The 17,266-nt window shown below is 41.4% G+C and overlaps 1 protein-coding gene across 1 annotated transcript; it reads left to right on the top strand.

Moving 5' to 3' along the window:
• Window positions 1-299: 299 nt before the first annotated feature.
• On the top strand, window positions 300-11,925 carry LOC116837069 (natural killer cells antigen CD94-like). Its single transcript, XM_075061875.1, has 7 exons — window positions 300-393; window positions 2,727-2,822; window positions 4,508-4,606; window positions 6,428-6,496; window positions 10,362-10,510; window positions 11,094-11,197; window positions 11,763-11,925. Exons 1-7 carry the CDS (start codon window positions 300-302, stop codon window positions 11,923-11,925), a joined length of 774 nt encoding a protein of 257 aa, XP_074917976.1.
• Window positions 11,926-17,266: the final 5,341 nt, after the last annotated feature.

Raw genomic sequence — 17,266 nt, 5'->3', positions numbered from 1 at the left:
TGTCTTTCATGCTCTTCTCCTGAATCTGTCCCACCAGGATTTTATTTGTTTGTTTGTTTTTCTTCTCTGAATCCGTCTAATTTGCCATTGTGTATTAAGGTATCCCACACCCAGAACTATGTGCCACTTTCCAGGTGCAGTGAGAGGGAGGCTTGCCTCTTCCAACCCACATGCCCCAGTTTATTCTGCTGTGAGAGCATTACAATTGCTGTAGTTCCTTACCCTATCAGTTTTCATCAGATCCCATTGTACATCTCAGTCTACTCGATCTAACCTTTCTATCCCAGAATGAACCAGAAATGAGTGAGCAGGCAGTGACGTATGCAGACCTGAAATTTCAAACTACTTCCAAGCAGAAGAAGAAAAAGACACCTAAGAACACCAGGGACAAAGGTGTGGTATGTTTGTAAGCATCTGAGAATATATCTGCTATTACTGATATTTTGTTTTCCATGTTAAATCTCTTCCTTGAGCTGTACATATTGTATCTGACTTTATCTACTTATATTTTTACCTTTTTCTTCAGTGCCAGGCACAGTTATTTTAGTAATTTGTTAATATCTGTCAAGTGTTGAAATGCCCTTACAATAGTATACAGAATTATGGGCTTGGGAAGCAAAAGTTATTGTATCTCCGGAGCCCTGAAACACAGTTCTGTGATTCATAGAATCATAGAATACCAGGGTTGGAAGGGACCTCCAGAGGTTATCTAGTCCAACCTCCTACTCAAAGCAGGACCAATTCCTAACTAAATCATCCCAGCCAGGGCTTTGTCAAGTCAGACCTTAAAAACCTCTAAGGAAGGAGATTCCACCACCTTCCTAGGTAACCCATTCCAGTGTGTCACCACCCTCCTAGTGAAAAGGTTTTTCCTAATATCCAACCTAAACCTCTTCCATTGCAATTTGAGACCATTGTTCCTTGTCCTGGCATCTGTTACCACTGAGAACAGTCTAAATCCATCCTCTTTGGAACCTCCTTTCAGGTAGCTGAAAGCAGCTATCAGATCCCCCCTCATTCTTCTCTTCTGTAGACTAAATAATCCCAATTCCCTCAGCCTGTCCTCATAAATCATGTGCTCCAGCCACCTAATCATTTTTGTTGCCCTCTGCTGGACTCTTTCCAATTTTTCCACATCCTTCTTGTAGTGTGGGGCCCAAACCTGGACACATTTCTCCAGATGAGGCCTCACCAATGCCAAATAGAGGGGAGTGATCACGTCCCTCAGTCTGCTGGCAACGCTCCTACTTATACAGCCCAAAATGCCGTTAACCATCTTGGCAACAAGGGCACACTGTTGACTCATATCCAGCTTCTCATCCACTGTAACCCTTAAGTCCTTTTCTGCAGAACTGCTGCCTAGCAGCTGTGTTATCACAAATCATTCCTTGTCAATGAATGTTGTTGATTTGCCTCATGTTCAAGGAGACGTCCTCTCTTTGTCATGCCTTGTTGTGGGAGGATTAAAGGAGGTGACAGCTGAATTCTACTCTCCCTTCTGAAACTTACTCATACCCAAATAAAATACAATTTTCTTTCTGCTTTGCTGATTGTAATAGTTAACATCATGAAATCATTGCTGATCCTTAATTGTCCACATTTATTTACCATCCTAGAGCCTTAAAATCATTTCTGTCCAGCAGAGGATTTCCTGAGCATCCAAGAAGTTGAGCAATTAGTTTTAGAGAAGATGACATTTAAAATGCCTTTTTTAAAAAAACAGAAATAAAACATGATCTCCATTTAAAAAAGCATAATACCTAAGTAATCTATTTCCACTGAAGTTAATTGGAGTACAGCTGTTGACTTCAATGGGAGCAGGAGCAGGCTGTAAATCAAGGGAATAGCCCTGGATATGTTGAATGAGTTTATAAATATGTTTTGTAGATCACAGTTCAATTTGTTTTGAAGTATGTAAAGTGAAATTTTACGTTTTCAAATTTTTCATTAGCAGAATGCATGAGTCACAAGAGTAATTGAGTAGATATGTTATCTTAGCTGGAGATTTCCATAACTTTTAATGCTTAGGTTTTTTAACTCTAATTTTCATGATTTATACTGTATGTGCAAAGCATTATATTAGTCACTTGAACAACTTTCAGTGTAAGTTAACAGTTTGGGTAGGACTATAAAGAGGAGTCTGATATTGGAAAAAAGGTGAGAAGATGCATGTGCTGAATTCACAGATGTTGGTTGATCTCATACACCGACAGGCTCCCGCAGACCATTGTACTGTGGGACTAAACTTTTTCATACAAAAGTCCTGCCATCAGGACTGGCTCTACTGTTTTTGCTGCCCCAAGCACCATGCCGAGTTGCCGCCGCGGATGGTGGGGGCAGTCCGTGTGCCGTTAGGGCGGCACTCGTGCTTCCGTGGTGGCTGAAGACAGAAGCTGCGCTACTGCGGACAGCTGAACATAGAAGCTGCTGCCAAATCGCCGCTGCCATGGAAATGCAAGTGCCCCCCTAAAGGCACATGGACCGCCCCCACCTTCAGTGGCGGCAATTCGATGCGCTGCTTGGGGGCAAAAACACAGGGACTGATGCCCTTTGCAGATTGCTGCCCCAAGCACCTGCTTGGGATGCTGACGCCTGGAGCTGGCCCTGCCTGCCATGCCCTATGTACTGCAATGGTGGTCTCATAGCTCCACTGGATTTTAATAAGATCCATCTACCTTGTCAGTGGATTGAATGGAATTCGCTATTTCTATGCCATAACTCACTAGAAGGAAATGAGAAGGTGGTGACTTATACAGGACTGAAATGCCACATTGCTTCTGAGCAGGAGAGGAGAGAAAGGACTGTGAACTCCCAGAGAAAAGGTACTGTATGCTACAAGCCGCTGACCCCATATTTACGGCTGTTTAACTGTCTAACATCTACCTTGAACTGTATGAGAACTTTAAAAGCAAAACTCTGCATAAAGATTCAAGACATAAATATCCAACATCAAGACATTCAATAGCTGAGATGCCCACAGGCATTATCCACCTGGCCTCCTTGCACATTCTTCATATTAAGATATAAAGGTGATTCTGAACGTATGTAGTATGGGAGAATTGGGGCTAGATGGTTCTTGGCCACTATATGAATGTCTGAGGGGAGGAGAGCGGTGTGTGAGAGGAGTGCCCTTCCTTCTACCCCCAACCACAGTGGCCAGGTATTTTCTTCCCAGGTGCAGGGACTGCTCCCTCATAGAATGCACCGAGGCATTGGCCACTCCATGGTGAGGGAGATGCAGCTGTGGCCTTATCTAGCTTCCTCCAATACTATGTAATTCAGGAGAGCAACTATACTGTCCTATAAAACGATGTAGTTTGTGCTCTCTCCTTTCACACTTGAGAGTTTGGGGAAGGACTGTTCCCCAGGAGACACAATCCCCACCCAGGGGGAGGTTCCACACTAGCTCAACACAGGGAGTTCCTAAAAGGCGCAGCTGAGCTCTTAAAGCTGTTTTAAGGTGCCCTTGATGATGGAAATTCCAAGAGGGAAGAGGGAGCCCTTTTTATTCTTCCTTGAACTCTTTGTTCTGAGCCTCATTTTCCTTACCTCACCTTTATGAGTGTACATGATACTAGCAGTGAATGAATATAATGCTTCCCCTCTTTTACAAATAGCTGCATAGATGCAGTTTGGTGCACTGCACAGGGCTTCAAACTGAAAGCCAGGATCATTGGATTGTATTCACTCCCTTGGTAAGCCTGGGAAAAGCATTTCACCTCTCTCGGTTTCAATTTCTCCATCTGTAAAATGAGGATAAAACTTTCCCACCTTTTTTAAGTACTATAGTTGAAAAGCTCCATATAAGTGCTAAGGTGGAAGAAATATACCTTAATGGTGTTCTGGTAGGACTCTAGGATACTGTTCTGTTGTCATCAGGTCCCATGTAATACAGTCTGCCTCCTTATTATGGCCTCTTTAAATCTAGATCCTGCTATCCAGGCATCCTGACCTGTATAGCCTAGAGCGTGGAAAGAGTTTTCATTCCATAGTTTGAGAGTTCTGATGGCCTGTTTTGACACCGCTGAACAGGGGTGAGGGTAGGGGAAGGTGAATGGAGACGTGTGTGTGGTCAAGCTGCATTTCATTAACACAGAGAATAGGACTGGAAAGCAGAACAGGCCACTCTTGTGGATAAATCTGATACAATTTAAGAGAAAATTAGGATGTTTATGCTGTTCAGGTTTTTTTAAGCCATTCTACAGAATGTAATTGGTAGAGAATTGTATTGTTGCTATAAAATGACTAAAATATTTTAGTGAAGATCTCATTCTCTATTAAATTCTATGACTTATAAAATATTGTTTTAATAAACCCTTCTCAAATTCTGTACAACTTTATTCTTATCTTCATTCTTAAATTCTATAGCACTTTACAATAAGAGCAGAGGCAGAAAAAGAGCATTGTTGCAATAGTAAGAAAAAATACATCTAGGGCTTGTGCCTAGTTTAGGGTTTAAAAATGTTTCTCCCCATAATTCTGTACTTCTCCCTTTTCTCTCTCTCAGATTCTTCTGCTCCAGCTCCTGCATGGGGGGTCATAGCAGGGATTTTGGGGATCTTCTGCTTGGCTTTGCTGATAGCAGTGGGTGTCTTGGCTGTCAATGGTAAGTACTCACAAAGTAGATATTGAGAGACAGGCTCTGTGCTGGCGTACCTCTTTTGTAACTGCTGGAGAGTAAATCTCATGAGGTGTAAGTCAGTGAAGAGCTGCAAATGATTAGCTCTTTTGAAAATCAGGCCACTTATTCAGAATCCTAATTATGGCTTTAAGGGACAGGGTAGGGGCACCAGCTGGGTTCTTTCATATTTTCTCCCCCACACTCCCAAATCTACGGTGAGTGCAGCACTTTCACTGGCTTGTCCTCTGTGCTCTGGAACCACCCCCTTTGCAGGGTTTCCAGGGACAACTGCAACTGATGACTCCCTAGAACAGGGGTACGCAAACTATGGCACATGTGCAGAAGGTGGCACGCGAGCTGATTTTCAGAGGCACTCACACTGCCTCGTTCTTGGCCACCGGTCTGGGAGGCTCTGCATTTTAATTTAATTTTAAATGAAGCCTCTTAAACATTTTAAAAACCTTTTTTACTTTATATACACAATAGTTTAGTTATATATTATAGACCAGTGGTTCCCAAACTGGGGTCCGTAAACCCCTGAGGGTTTGCAAAATGTTACAGGGGGTTCTCGGGGAAAAATTCCCTAATGGTGGACAGAGCTGTCCCTAGGGACCTGGACCGTGGGCACCGTGGGGCCAGCAGCCCAGAGCCCCTGGACTTCCAAGAACTAAGCAGATCAAAGCAAGCACATCTATCACACTGAGGAGATTTAAACTTCAAGACTTCTTATAAGAAATGGAAAGGGAGATGGATATTGTTTGCTGTTTTTAAAATTAAATAGGCAGCTAGTGTTGTTTTTAAAATGATGAAGAAGAACAAGTTTAATGTTTGTTGTAATGTGCATTGTTTGCCTGGACTGTTCCAGTCCTGAATGCTTGTGTAGGAGGAACTCTTTAAGTTGGCTTCTTAAATACCTTCGTGCTGGTTTCACATCTGATACTCCCTGATGAAACATAGCAGCCTTGTCTTATAACAGGCTTATTGAAAGTGATACGAGCTACGAAAGTGAGATCTTGGAGGAGTATTGCTGTTTTCATAATGCAATAAAAATACTGTAATGATAAATAATAATAATAAATAGTGTGTAATAAGCATGTCATCAAAACAAATTTTATATTTCCAAGAACACTGCTTTTATAATTTATATTCAGATAAAGGAGAAAATCCCTGGAAATATTCATTTTTAGGAGGGGGTTCACGAGATTTGACATTTTAGTGAAAGGGATTTGCAGGTTGTTAAAGTTTGGGAACCACTGTTATAGACTTATAGAAAGAGACCTTCTAAAAATGTTAAAATGTATTATTGGCACACAAAACCTTAAATTAGAGTGAATAAATGAAGACTCAGCACCCCATTTCTGAAAGGTTGCTGACCCCTGCCCTAGAATAACAGCTCCAATTAGCCACATGACCCAAGAGCCAGAAGGAGCATAGGGGCATTTTAGTGGTCACTTCAAACATTACCTGTGTTCAGCATAGACATTGGAAATCGGGATGTTTTCAATTGCTCTTTTCTGTGAATCCTTACAGAGTCAAGATTTTTAGCCACACAGCTTTTGAGGGTCCTACTAAGTTCAAAATCTTTATTTTTAAGATTACTTTTAAGAAGGACAAAATACCTTTCATGTTACATGTAACATTATAATTTGTTGTTATTACAATATAACAGACATTCTGCCTGATGGCATAACTGCAGGTAGAACTTGGCCCTTTGTGTCCCTATAATGCATAATATTGATCTGTAAAACTGTGCTATAATTTATTTTTAAGTGGTACATCATATTGTTATATTACTTTGGCTTTAAGTTTTTCAGATCTCTCAAATACCATGTAAACAGCAGGAAAACCTGAACCAGTTTCAGAAAATCATCCCAGGTAAGAATGGAAACCTGCCAAAGGTTTTGAACAGGAAAGATTGCCTTCAAAAGGGCAACATTTTTTTCTTGTATGTGCTGTAACTTTAGACTAAAACCATTTCCAATTAAATCCAACATTGTTGCTACACTAATGAATAGAAGATTATGACATTTTGGGTTAACTAGAGTCCAGTTCTTTTTATTCTTATTTACCAAAAATTTACACTCACGGCAAAAGTCAGAAGTGAGTTTTGAAGAAATGTAAAGGAGGCTAAGTTGGTTTAACTCACATGTTGAAAGGCAACCGGAAAGGAGGATAGCAAGAAATAGATAACATGAGGGAACAATAATAATAGTAGAATCATAGAAATGTACAGCTAGAAGGACTTTGTAAGGTCATTTAGTCCAGCCACCTGCACTGAGGCAGGGTCAAATAAATGTAGACCATTCCCCCTGACACGCATTTGTCCAACCTGCTCTTAAGAACCTCCAGAGACAGAGATTCCACAACCTCCCTTGGAAGCATATTCTACAGCTATCCTTAGAGTTGGAAAGTTTTTTCTAAATATCTAACCTACATCTCCCTTAGAGCAGACTAAATTGATGAGTTCTTGCCCTATCTTCAGTGAACATGGAAATCAGTTGAACACTAACCTTTTTATAATAAACCTTAGCATATCTGAAGACTGTTATCAGGTCCCCACTCAGTCTTCCCTTCTCTGGGTTAAACATGCCCAGTCTTTTCAATCTTTTCTAAACCTTTGATCATTTTTCTTGCTTTCCTCTGGACTCTCTTCAATGTGTCCACATCCTTTTTTAAAGTGTGGCACCCAGAAATGGACTCAGGACTCCAGCTGAAAGCTCACTAGTGCTAAGTAAACCAGCACAGTTACTTCCTGTGTCTTACATACAACACTCTTGTTAATATACCCAAGAATGATATTACCCTTTTTCGCTACTGCATCACACTGTTGACTGTGATTCAATTTGTGATCCACTATAACCCCCCGATCCTTCAGCAGTACTATTTCCTAGTCAGTTATTCTCCATTTTGCAGTTGCACATTTGATTTTTTTCTTCCTAAGTTTAGTACTTTGCACTTGTCGTTATTGAATCCCATCTTTTTTATTTCAGCCTAGGTTTCCAATTTGTTAAGGTCAATTTGAATTCTAATCCTGTCCTCCAGTGTGCTTGCAACCCTTCCCAGCTTGAAGTCCTCTACAAATGTAGACACATACTCTCCACTCCATTATCTAATTTACTAATGAAAATATTGAATAATGCTAGACACAGGACAGTGAACCATTGATAACTACTGTCTGAGTACTGTCTTGCAACCAGTTTTGCACCCACCTATATTAATTTCATATAGACCACATTACCCTAGTTTGCTTATGAGAATTTCTCGTGGGACTGTGTCAAAAGCCTTACTAAAATCAAGATATAGCAAATCTATAGCGTCCTTCTTATCCACTGGGCCAGTAACATTTGCAACCGGTTCCTTCCTGTTAGTCAGAATCAAATCTAAAATGGCTGCCACCCACTTTCTGCCTCCATCTTCTGAAATAAGAAGTTGTCCCTAATACATTCAAAGCACAGTCTGTGTTTTGCCATAATACTTTTCCACTGGATGTCTGGATAGTTAAAGTTCCCCATTACCACCAGGTTATTTGTTTTGGATATTTCTGCTATTTGTTCTAGAAATGCCTTATCCACTCCTCTTCCTTAGTTGGTGGTCTATAGTAGACCCCTACTGTGAGATTCTTGTGTTTTTTCCCCTTTTATTTTCACCCAGAGTCTTTCAACTTATCTACCTCTCATCTTCTTCTGGACCTCAGAACAGGTGTATATACTCTTGATGTATAACGAGACACCTCTTATTTTTTTTCCTGCCTGTCTTTCCTGAACAAGCTGTTGCCCTATATACCAATATTCCAGTCATGAGATTTATCCCACCAAGTCTCTGTGATACCAATTTAGGTATAATACTAATACTTCCCATTCTCATTAGTTATTCCCCATACTCCTTACATTTATAGACTCACAGACTTTAAGGTCAAAAGGGACCAACATGATCTGACCTCCTGCACATTGCAGGCCACAGAACCTCGCCCATCCATTCCTGTACATTTGTGTACAGATATAGAATCATAGAATATCAGGGCTGGAAGGAACCTCAGAAGGTCATCTAGTCCAACCCCCTGCTCAAAGCAAGACCAATTCCCAACTAAATCATCCCAGCCAGGGCTTTCTCAAGCCTGACCTTAAAAACCTCTAAGGAGGTTGATCCAATTCCCCCATTTTTATACCTTTTATTGCTCCTATTATGATACTATTGTAACTTTCCCTCCCCTTCCAAATATTTAGCCTTAGGTTAAGGTCACCCTTTTTTATACCTACCTGTGGACCTTTGTCATCTGCCCCCTTTGAACCTAGTTTGAAGCCCTCCTCACTTTGTTGGCTAGTCCCTGTACAAAGATGCTCTTCCCCTTCTTGGTCAGGTGGATTCCATCTCTTCCCAGGAGACATTCTCTGTGGAACAGCATCCCATGGTCGAGGAAGTTGAAGCTTTCGCATAGACTTGCACAGCCATTCATTTATCTCCAGGATGCATATATCCCTGCCTGTCCTTTTACCCTCTACACAGAGGATGGACAAGAACACAACCTGCACCCCTCACTCCTTCACCCTTTCTCCCAGAGCCTTGTAGTCACTGCAGATCTGCTCAGGGTCATACCTGTCACTATCATTAGTGCCCACGTGGATGAAGCAGCATGGGGAAGTGGTCAGAAAGATGGATGAGCCTCGGCAACCTTTCCATAACATCTTGGACACGAGCTCCAGGAAGGCAGAACATTTCTCAGGCTATCATGTCAGATCGGCAGATGGATGCCTCTGTTCCCATGAGAAGAGAGTCCCTGGTCACCACCATCCAATGCCTCCTTCTCTTGCATGTGTTGGCCATGAGTTTCTCAGCCTTGAACGCAGGTGTTTTTTTCTTCCTAAGCCATTGAGGTCTACTCTTCACCTTCTGTTGCCAGAATCTCATTTTGGTTCTTGACCATGATGGATGGGGGACCTGGCTGGGGGGCTGAGCACTGTTAACTGCCTGAGGTGGTCAGCAGTAAGTCTTCTCCCCGCAGACCAGCTGGTTTTTCTTCTTCATCTGTTGCCACTGTAGTCATCCATTAAGAAGCTGTAAGATAAACTAGTCAACCTCCCACTTTAACATGTTCCATCTCATCTTTGGTGCTTCTCAGCATGTAGGTTAAACGATCTTAGATTTCCTGACACTTGCACATCAATAACTAAGTGATCAGTGGAGTCTAACTCTGTGTGGAGAAGCCTCACTTGCACATCATCACTGAATTTTCTCCATTGTGCAAGAATTCTGCACTTGATGTACAATAGCAGATGCATTTGATGTATAGAATCCAAAACATTCCCCTGGGGAAAAACAAACAAACATGATTTGTGTATAAAAGGAAAGTGAGACAGGTACAATAACAATTAGTCTATTTGCTATGGCACAAGAATCCTCATGCCAGCTTCAGAATGCCAGCAACCGTGTTAGTGCTTGTGAGTCTCCAGATAGTTTGTGAAGGATTTGACTCAAAATCAAACTACAACAGAAAATCTATTACTACAATTTTAACTTAATATTTTTAATAAAGGGACATCTGGAGGCCCCAGTCAGGTATGGGCCTTCATTATATTAGATTTTGTAAAGCACACCATAAGAGATAGTTCCTACATGAGACAGATGACAAACTTAATACAGGCAAAACACAATAAGTGGATGAAACAGTTAAGCAGAGGGAATTGGGGAGGGAAGACAAAGATAACAGTGATAGAGGAAACCTAAACTGTATTTTCTTTTTAAGGATGGAAGTCTCTTTGCCCAGAACATTGGTTTCAACATGGAAAGAAATGCTACCTCTTTTCTACTGAATATAAATCTTGGCTGGAGAGTCGAGAGGCCTGCTCTTCTCATGGCTCCAGACTCCTTCAGATAGAAAGCAAACAAGAACTGGTAGAGTATCTTCCTCTTTTGGAGAGTGGCATAGTCAGAATTCCCAATAAAGATTTGTCTGTGAAAAGATTGCAGAAAATTAGATTAGGCTTTGTTTGGTATTTTAAGATTTTTTTTTCTTGGAGGCTAATTACCTTACTCCTCCTCTTCTCTCCCCAGCATTAGAGCCATATCTGAACCCTAAATTAAATTAAAATGCCCCTGTTGAAAGGCAAAACCTCAATGTCCCCTGTACCTCTCATATTCAAAGTACAGCTATTCCTGTGGTAACCCTCCCCATACATTGCTCCAGGCGATCTAGGGGAGATATTGTCCTCCACACAAGAGAGTCAATAGAGATTAATCCACAGATAATTCTTTCACAATTCCTAGAAAATCTATAGCAAACATTCTTGGAGATGATGAGGAGTAATGTGATCAGTCTGGCCAGTAGAGTTGCTCGACCATGAGGCTGCCTGTTAACCATATCACTGTACCTGATATCCATACACTAATGAAATGAGCAGATATCTGATATGCATACAACCATGAAATGAGCAGGGAAAGGAATATAATTGCATGAATTGGCTTTGTCCTTCTACAGGATTTCATAAATTCTCTGGCAACTTCTCACTGGATAGGATTATTACGTGACAAGACTGACAGACTCTGGATGTGGGGGAATGGCACAGCTTTCTCCACTGACCAGTAAGTTCCAGACACAACTAGAAACTTCTAGTTTCCAAGAAGTGCATTTACAGTGTTATAAGGGAGAGAAACCAAGAATGAAATAGTAAGGAGCAACATGTCATCACTGGAATATATTTTTAGAATACTTTGAAGGCCCCAGTCAGCAGAAGATGTTGCCAGTGAAGTTGAGATATATTGACCAAACTCCCTAGGTGATGAAACACCGAAAGTTGAAGGGAAGGGAGTGCTGCAGGTAAAGAATAATGTGCATTGGAACACCTGAGTGGAGTAGGACTCAAAAAAAAAAAAGACGTAGAAAAGAGGTTATGTGTCATGACTGAAGTGCACTGGCAGTTAAGTGAAAAGTTTGCACAGCATGTGACTCTATTCAATGCAGTTATTCATTGCATTCATAAATGCCAAATTTAATAATCTGCTTTACTACAATTGTTTCATTATTATTAAAATTATTTTTGATGCTATCTATCATGGTGTTCAGATTAGACATTTTTGCCCTTGAAAAAATAAGGTACTGACATAGGTATAACCACAACGGCTGGAAATAACATTTTTTCTGTCATAGGTTTGCGGTAAAGAAAGGATATGTTGATGGTGACTGCGCAGTTGTCAGAGGCAGAGAATTCTTCTCTGATGACTGCAAAGATACAAAGCGCTACATTTGTCAGCTGCCAGTTCTTGTGCCAGAGTCTAATGTATCCAGACAAGATAGATCATGGAAATCATAAAATCTGGGCATCCCATACCCAGCGACAAATATCCCCCAATAAATATTAACTCTGTAATCTTTTCCTCTTCAAAGACTATGTTTAAATTGTAAAGTTATAATATGCTTTGCTGAGATCATATGTTGTTCATGAGTCTGTGTGAAAAGGAGCTGGGATTGGCCTCTCATAACAAAAAGAAATCTGATAAACCACACGTTTTTTGGATACCCACAGCCAGTCAGAGCCCTCCCAACAGGCCAAGCTGCTCTTTTTCCATTTTGCAGTTCAGTGATAATTTATTGTAAAATGGTAATTAAACCATTATCTGATTAAAATAGTTGTTTTTCAATAAATGGTTGAAAATTGAAAAAAATCTGATTTAGTTGCCACCTTTTCTGATTTCTTTTTACTTTACTGCATTTCATTCAATCACAGAAAAAAAAAGCCATGATGAATACATTCAGATATGATGATAATGTTGGTCAGACTAAAAAATCCTTTTGGGGAAAATAGCTTGAAGGAGTTTTTTTTAAAAAGTATGTGGAATGGACTGAAATGGATATCCTGTGGATTCAATATCTATGTCTTTGGGGCCAAAACAGCAAAGACAAAACCACCTGTCCCACCCACTCTGCCCCCTCAGATTCTCAAATGAGTAAGCAAACCTACAAGTGCATCGTGAACAAGATGAGAGCAATGGAGAAACCCTGCTGTGAGCTGTTGTAGTCACAGGGTAGAAGTTCTCATTGACATCATTGGATAGTTAAAGATGATGTTACATAGAGTGCACAACTGGAAGATCTGATCCTGCCTTTGTATCATATTCCATAGAGTGGGCATGGTCAAAAGTGATTCTCCATCACTTCACCACCTCGACTCCAGCACACTGTACTTGGGGACAAGCGATTCTTGTGTCTCGTGTCACAGTCAGTTCCCCTTTGTCCCTGTTGGAGAAATATACCATGCCAAGAACACCATGGTCTTCCTAGCTCACTAGATATGCACCTCATGTCCACTTATGAAAGTGATCTCAATGATTTTCATTTATGTCAGCACTGTTGGTAATAGGCTTCTTTCCAACAAAGGTAAATACTGCGTGGTCCAAACCATTTCAGTCTGGTTCATTTTAGAATGACTGTGGACAGAACTGGCTGAAATGGGTTAAGGAGCCCTCCCAATAAGTACAACTGTACAACAGTGGCCTTTCAAAATCTCCCAGAACCCACCATTTCTCAAACTTGTGCTGGGAATGATGGAATGTGTACTCACAGGGCACTGCAACTTACAAAATTTAGAAGAGTGATTGTGAAGTTGCAGAACAAACCTGCAAACAAGCATCAGCAGCCTGGCTGGAGTGGAGACACTGAACCATTTGTGTTTAAACCATTTCTACACTATGTACTTGTTAACTAGTGGCTCAGTTCTAAAGTGTATTTAAACTGTTTATGAAATGTTTTGTATGCATAATGGAGCTGATTCTCTCACTTATTGCTGCTGGGCTGTTGCCAGTTTCCTGAACAGTGACCAGATTAGCAGCATCAGTTACACTGTAAAGTGCTGCACAGTGGAAACAGCTATCACTACGCTGTTGGAAGCCTTGGTTGGTAGGTTATTTTTTTTTTTCTTGTATAAGAAAACTCAGAATCTGAGGAATGCAGAAAACACTGGAGAAGGGCCCTCCAAACTGTTTTTTTGTACCTGCAGCTTTCTAACATTTGCTCTCACTCACACACAAACACATAAACACACACACACACATTAAAACATTGAATTGATTTAGTAAATAAATATGAGTTAATGTGGTGAAGACAAAGTTTCTCTAACATAAGTATCTGGGAAGGCCCCCAGGCCTAAAACTGAGGTTTCAGGATCCACTGTGAGGAATTTGTCTGATACTCTAATTCCAGCACCTTGTGCTTGGGACAAAGATTTCCTTGCTCTACAAGATGGTCCTGCTGCTCAAGACTCAGTCATCTTACCTTGTCTATACTGGGGGGAAAGTACTATGGTAGGAACCCTGTGCTCCCCCAGTGTGTTTACTACCTTGTGTCCACTCACAGAAGCACTGCAAAGGCATGAGAAATACCTTTTGGAGTAGACTTGCTTTCAGCTGTGTTAAATGTAAGTAGTTCTCTTAACCCAATTTAGTTTGAACTGCAATAGTGTCAGTGTCACCTGGAATGATTTAACCCGTCCTCAATGGTGGCATTTCAAAAATCTCCAAAAATCCACTTTTTCTGTGTGTTTTGTTGGGTGAGGTGCCAAGAAACCATTGTAATTGAAAAGATTTACAACAGAGCTATTGTGGATGCCGGTCAAATCTGAAATGGTTCTTAACATGAATTAGCATGTCTAGAGAGGATGCACTTAAATCAGCCCTAGCCTACTCATTCAGTAAGGAACAATTCAGTTCTGTAGTGTGGAAACAGCCTGGTGCAAGTTAAAACAGCCTGAAGTTTGTGAGATATTTTATGTGCATAACTGAGTTGTTACTCTCTGTTGATATTTGCAGCCAGTTTCCTGCAAGGTGAGATAAACAAGTTTAGCAGCATCATTTGTTCTGTGAAAGCCCTGCACCATGGAAAAAAATACGAACTACACTAGCAGGGCTTCCTTGTGAGTTTGTTTGCTGTGTGTTTCTCTATGAAGACTGAAAATCTAAGGAAGCAGAGAAAAAACTGCACAAAGGCCTTAGAAATTGAGGGAATTTGATATTTTTTTTACTTTTCTAGCATCTGTATACGTTCTGTAACAAAGTTCCTCCTCTACCTTGGTGGGTCCTGCGCTTATTGGCAGATTTGCTCATCTCAGTGATCTTCCCCTCTTGTGGAACCCACAGTCTGGGTCAGCTCCTCCTGTGTCTGATAATGCTTGTCCTCCTCAATCCTCCAGCAGTACACTCTCACTCTCACTCTCACTCTCATCTCCTTGCCCTCTTGCTCCCAGCTCCTCACACACACTCTTTCTCCTCTGGCTCTTCCTTGCCTAACTGGAGTGAGCTCCTTTTTAAACCCAGGTGCCCTGATTAGACTGCCTTGATTGGCTGCAGGTGTTCTAATTAAAGTAGCTATCTCCACTACCCTCTAGAAAGATCTTAATTGGCCCCAGGTGCCTTGATTAACCTGGAGCAACTGCCATTTGGTTACCAAGATACTAGGGATTTGTTTAGCCTGGGGCTAACACACCTGTTTCTCAGTACTTTACTGTAGCCAACTGGCCTTGCCCCATCACAGTTCACACAAATTAACTTTGCAAACTTAAGTTAATCTGGAGGAAAAACATTAGAATTTTGCTCTTCTTATCTGACTTGTCTTTAACTCTCAATGTTTCCCTGCTCTTAGTTCTCTGGCCAGGTGCAGGTTTTCTCACTAGCAATGTGAGCCTGATGCTTCCTGTGTGGTATAAGCCAGAGCCTTCAGTAGACATTCATATTTCCTCTGCTCACTGCTACTGACCCTTTAATATGAGGATAACCAGAGAGACTCACATAACAGGAAAGCGTACCAAGGTGTAACCAAGTTGTTTGCAACCTGAAACAGAGCTATAATTTACTGCCTGTTGTTGCTAGTGCTGTGGAATGTTGTTATGACTGACAGTGTTGCTGTTTTCGGAGCTCTGATATCAGCTGCACTAGCAGACACTACAGCATGTTAATTCATCGGACTGATGTTATTCATAAGAAAGACCACAGGCTCAGTTTGGTGGCAAAGACACTTGGCCAGGGTTATTGTTGACAAAAAAATGATGATTGATTCTGTTTGATGCTTACCTGTTCTGTTCATTCCCTGTGGGGCACCTGGCATTGGCCACTGTCAGAAGACAGGATACTCGGCTAGATGGACCCTTAGTCTGACCCAATATGGCTGTTCTTATGTTCTTAACCTGCTGCTAGCAACCCATAGGAGCTACACATACACTAACACATGTATGCCCATTACAAGATACCTGCTAAGGCAGCTCACCAGGAGGCTGTCCCCTTGGCCAGACAAAGATGCCCTTCCTATGTATTACGCTCCAGACATGGCTAGTCACCACCTCCTACACCTGATAGTTTGAACAAAACATCCTTATTCATTATCCTGTCATTCCCTCCATATCTTACGAGGAATTTGTGTGTCAGACTATCTCCTAGGAATGTGTTTAGGCAATTACTTGAGAACTCTGGGTGTTCTTGTACCATCCTCTCCACTCAGGATCGTGCTTGGTTGGTGTTAGCTACTACCTGGTGCACTACTATTTTGCCAAGGCCAGGCCTAGTATTTCTAGCTCTCAAACCTACAGCAGTATCTGTGCAGTGCCACATCCCTCCTGCATCGTAAAAGCCAGTGGGGAGACCAGTGGGGATTGATCCTGCTTTGATCCAACTCTCACAGTCTATGATTCTATGACCCTAGCTCTAATTCTGAGGCAAGTACTCAGTGTGAGAGAACAGACTGCTGTCTACACTTAAGTGTGTGGAGGTTTTTCCATTGTTTAAAACAGCTTGGTATGGAAAAGGCACACACACTCTTGTAGTGGTGGCATCCCAGGTTCACTAAGTGGATCCCAAGTCCCAAGCCACATGCGTAAGAGAACTCTACTTGCCTCACACAAGGCCCAACTCCAGTTTCCTTCTTCAGCTTTTGAGGAGGCAGGAATTAATCGCAGCCGTGGTCTATGCTACGAATTAAGGTTGAATTTAGCAGAGTGATATCGATTTAACCTTGCACCCATCCACACGACGAAGCCATTTTTGTTGACTTTAAAGGCTCTTAAAATCGATTTCTGTACTCCTCCCCGATGAGGGGATTAGTGCTGAAATTGACCTTGCTGGGTCAAATTTGGGGTAGTGTGGACGCAATTCAATGGTACTGGCCTCCAGGAGCTATCCCAGAGTGCTCCATTGTGACTGCTCTGGACAGCACTCTCAGTAAGGCATTTGACATGGTTCCACATGGGGAATTATTAGTTAAAATTGGAAAATATGGGGATCAATATGATCAATATGAAAATTGAAAGGTGGAAAGGAACTGGTTAAAGGGGAGACTACGATGGGTTGAACTGAAAGGTGAACTGTCAGGCTGGAAGGAGGTTACCAGTGGAGTTCCTCAGGGATCAGTTTTGGGACCAATCTTATTTAACCTTTTTATTACAGACCTTGGCACAAGAAGTGGGAATGTGCTAATAAAGTTTGCAGATAACACAAAGCTGGGGGGTATTGCTAACACAGAGAAGGACCGGTGTATCATACAGGAAGATTTGGATGACCTTGTGAACTGGAGTAATAGTAATAGGATGAAATTTAATAGTGAAAAATGCAAGGTCATGCATTTAGGGATTAATAACAAGAATCTTTGTTGTAAGCTGTAGACTCATCAGTTAG

The sequence above is a fragment of the Chelonoidis abingdonii genome, chromosome 1, assembly GCF_003597395.2.
Source record: "Chelonoidis abingdonii isolate Lonesome George chromosome 1, CheloAbing_2.0, whole genome shotgun sequence".
NCBI lineage: Eukaryota > Metazoa > Chordata > Testudines > Testudinidae > Chelonoidis > Chelonoidis abingdonii.
The sequence above is the reverse complement of the archived record's forward strand: the minus strand, read 5'-3'. Positions and strand labels throughout refer to the sequence as shown.

Bases quoted from the DNA above. Each gene is read 5' to 3' on its own strand.
- LOC116837069 (XM_075061875.1), top strand. From the start codon at position 300: ATGAGTGAGCAGGCAGTGACGTATGCAGACCTGAAATTTCAAACTACT. The intron at 2,823-4,507 runs GTACTGTATGCT...TCTCTCTCTCAG, and splicing joins TGTGAACTCCCAGAGAAAAG to ATTCTTCTGCTCCAGCTCCT. The intron at 4,607-6,427 runs GTAAGTACTCAC...TTTGGCTTTAAG, and splicing joins GGGTGTCTTGGCTGTCAATG to TTTTTCAGATCTCTCAAATA.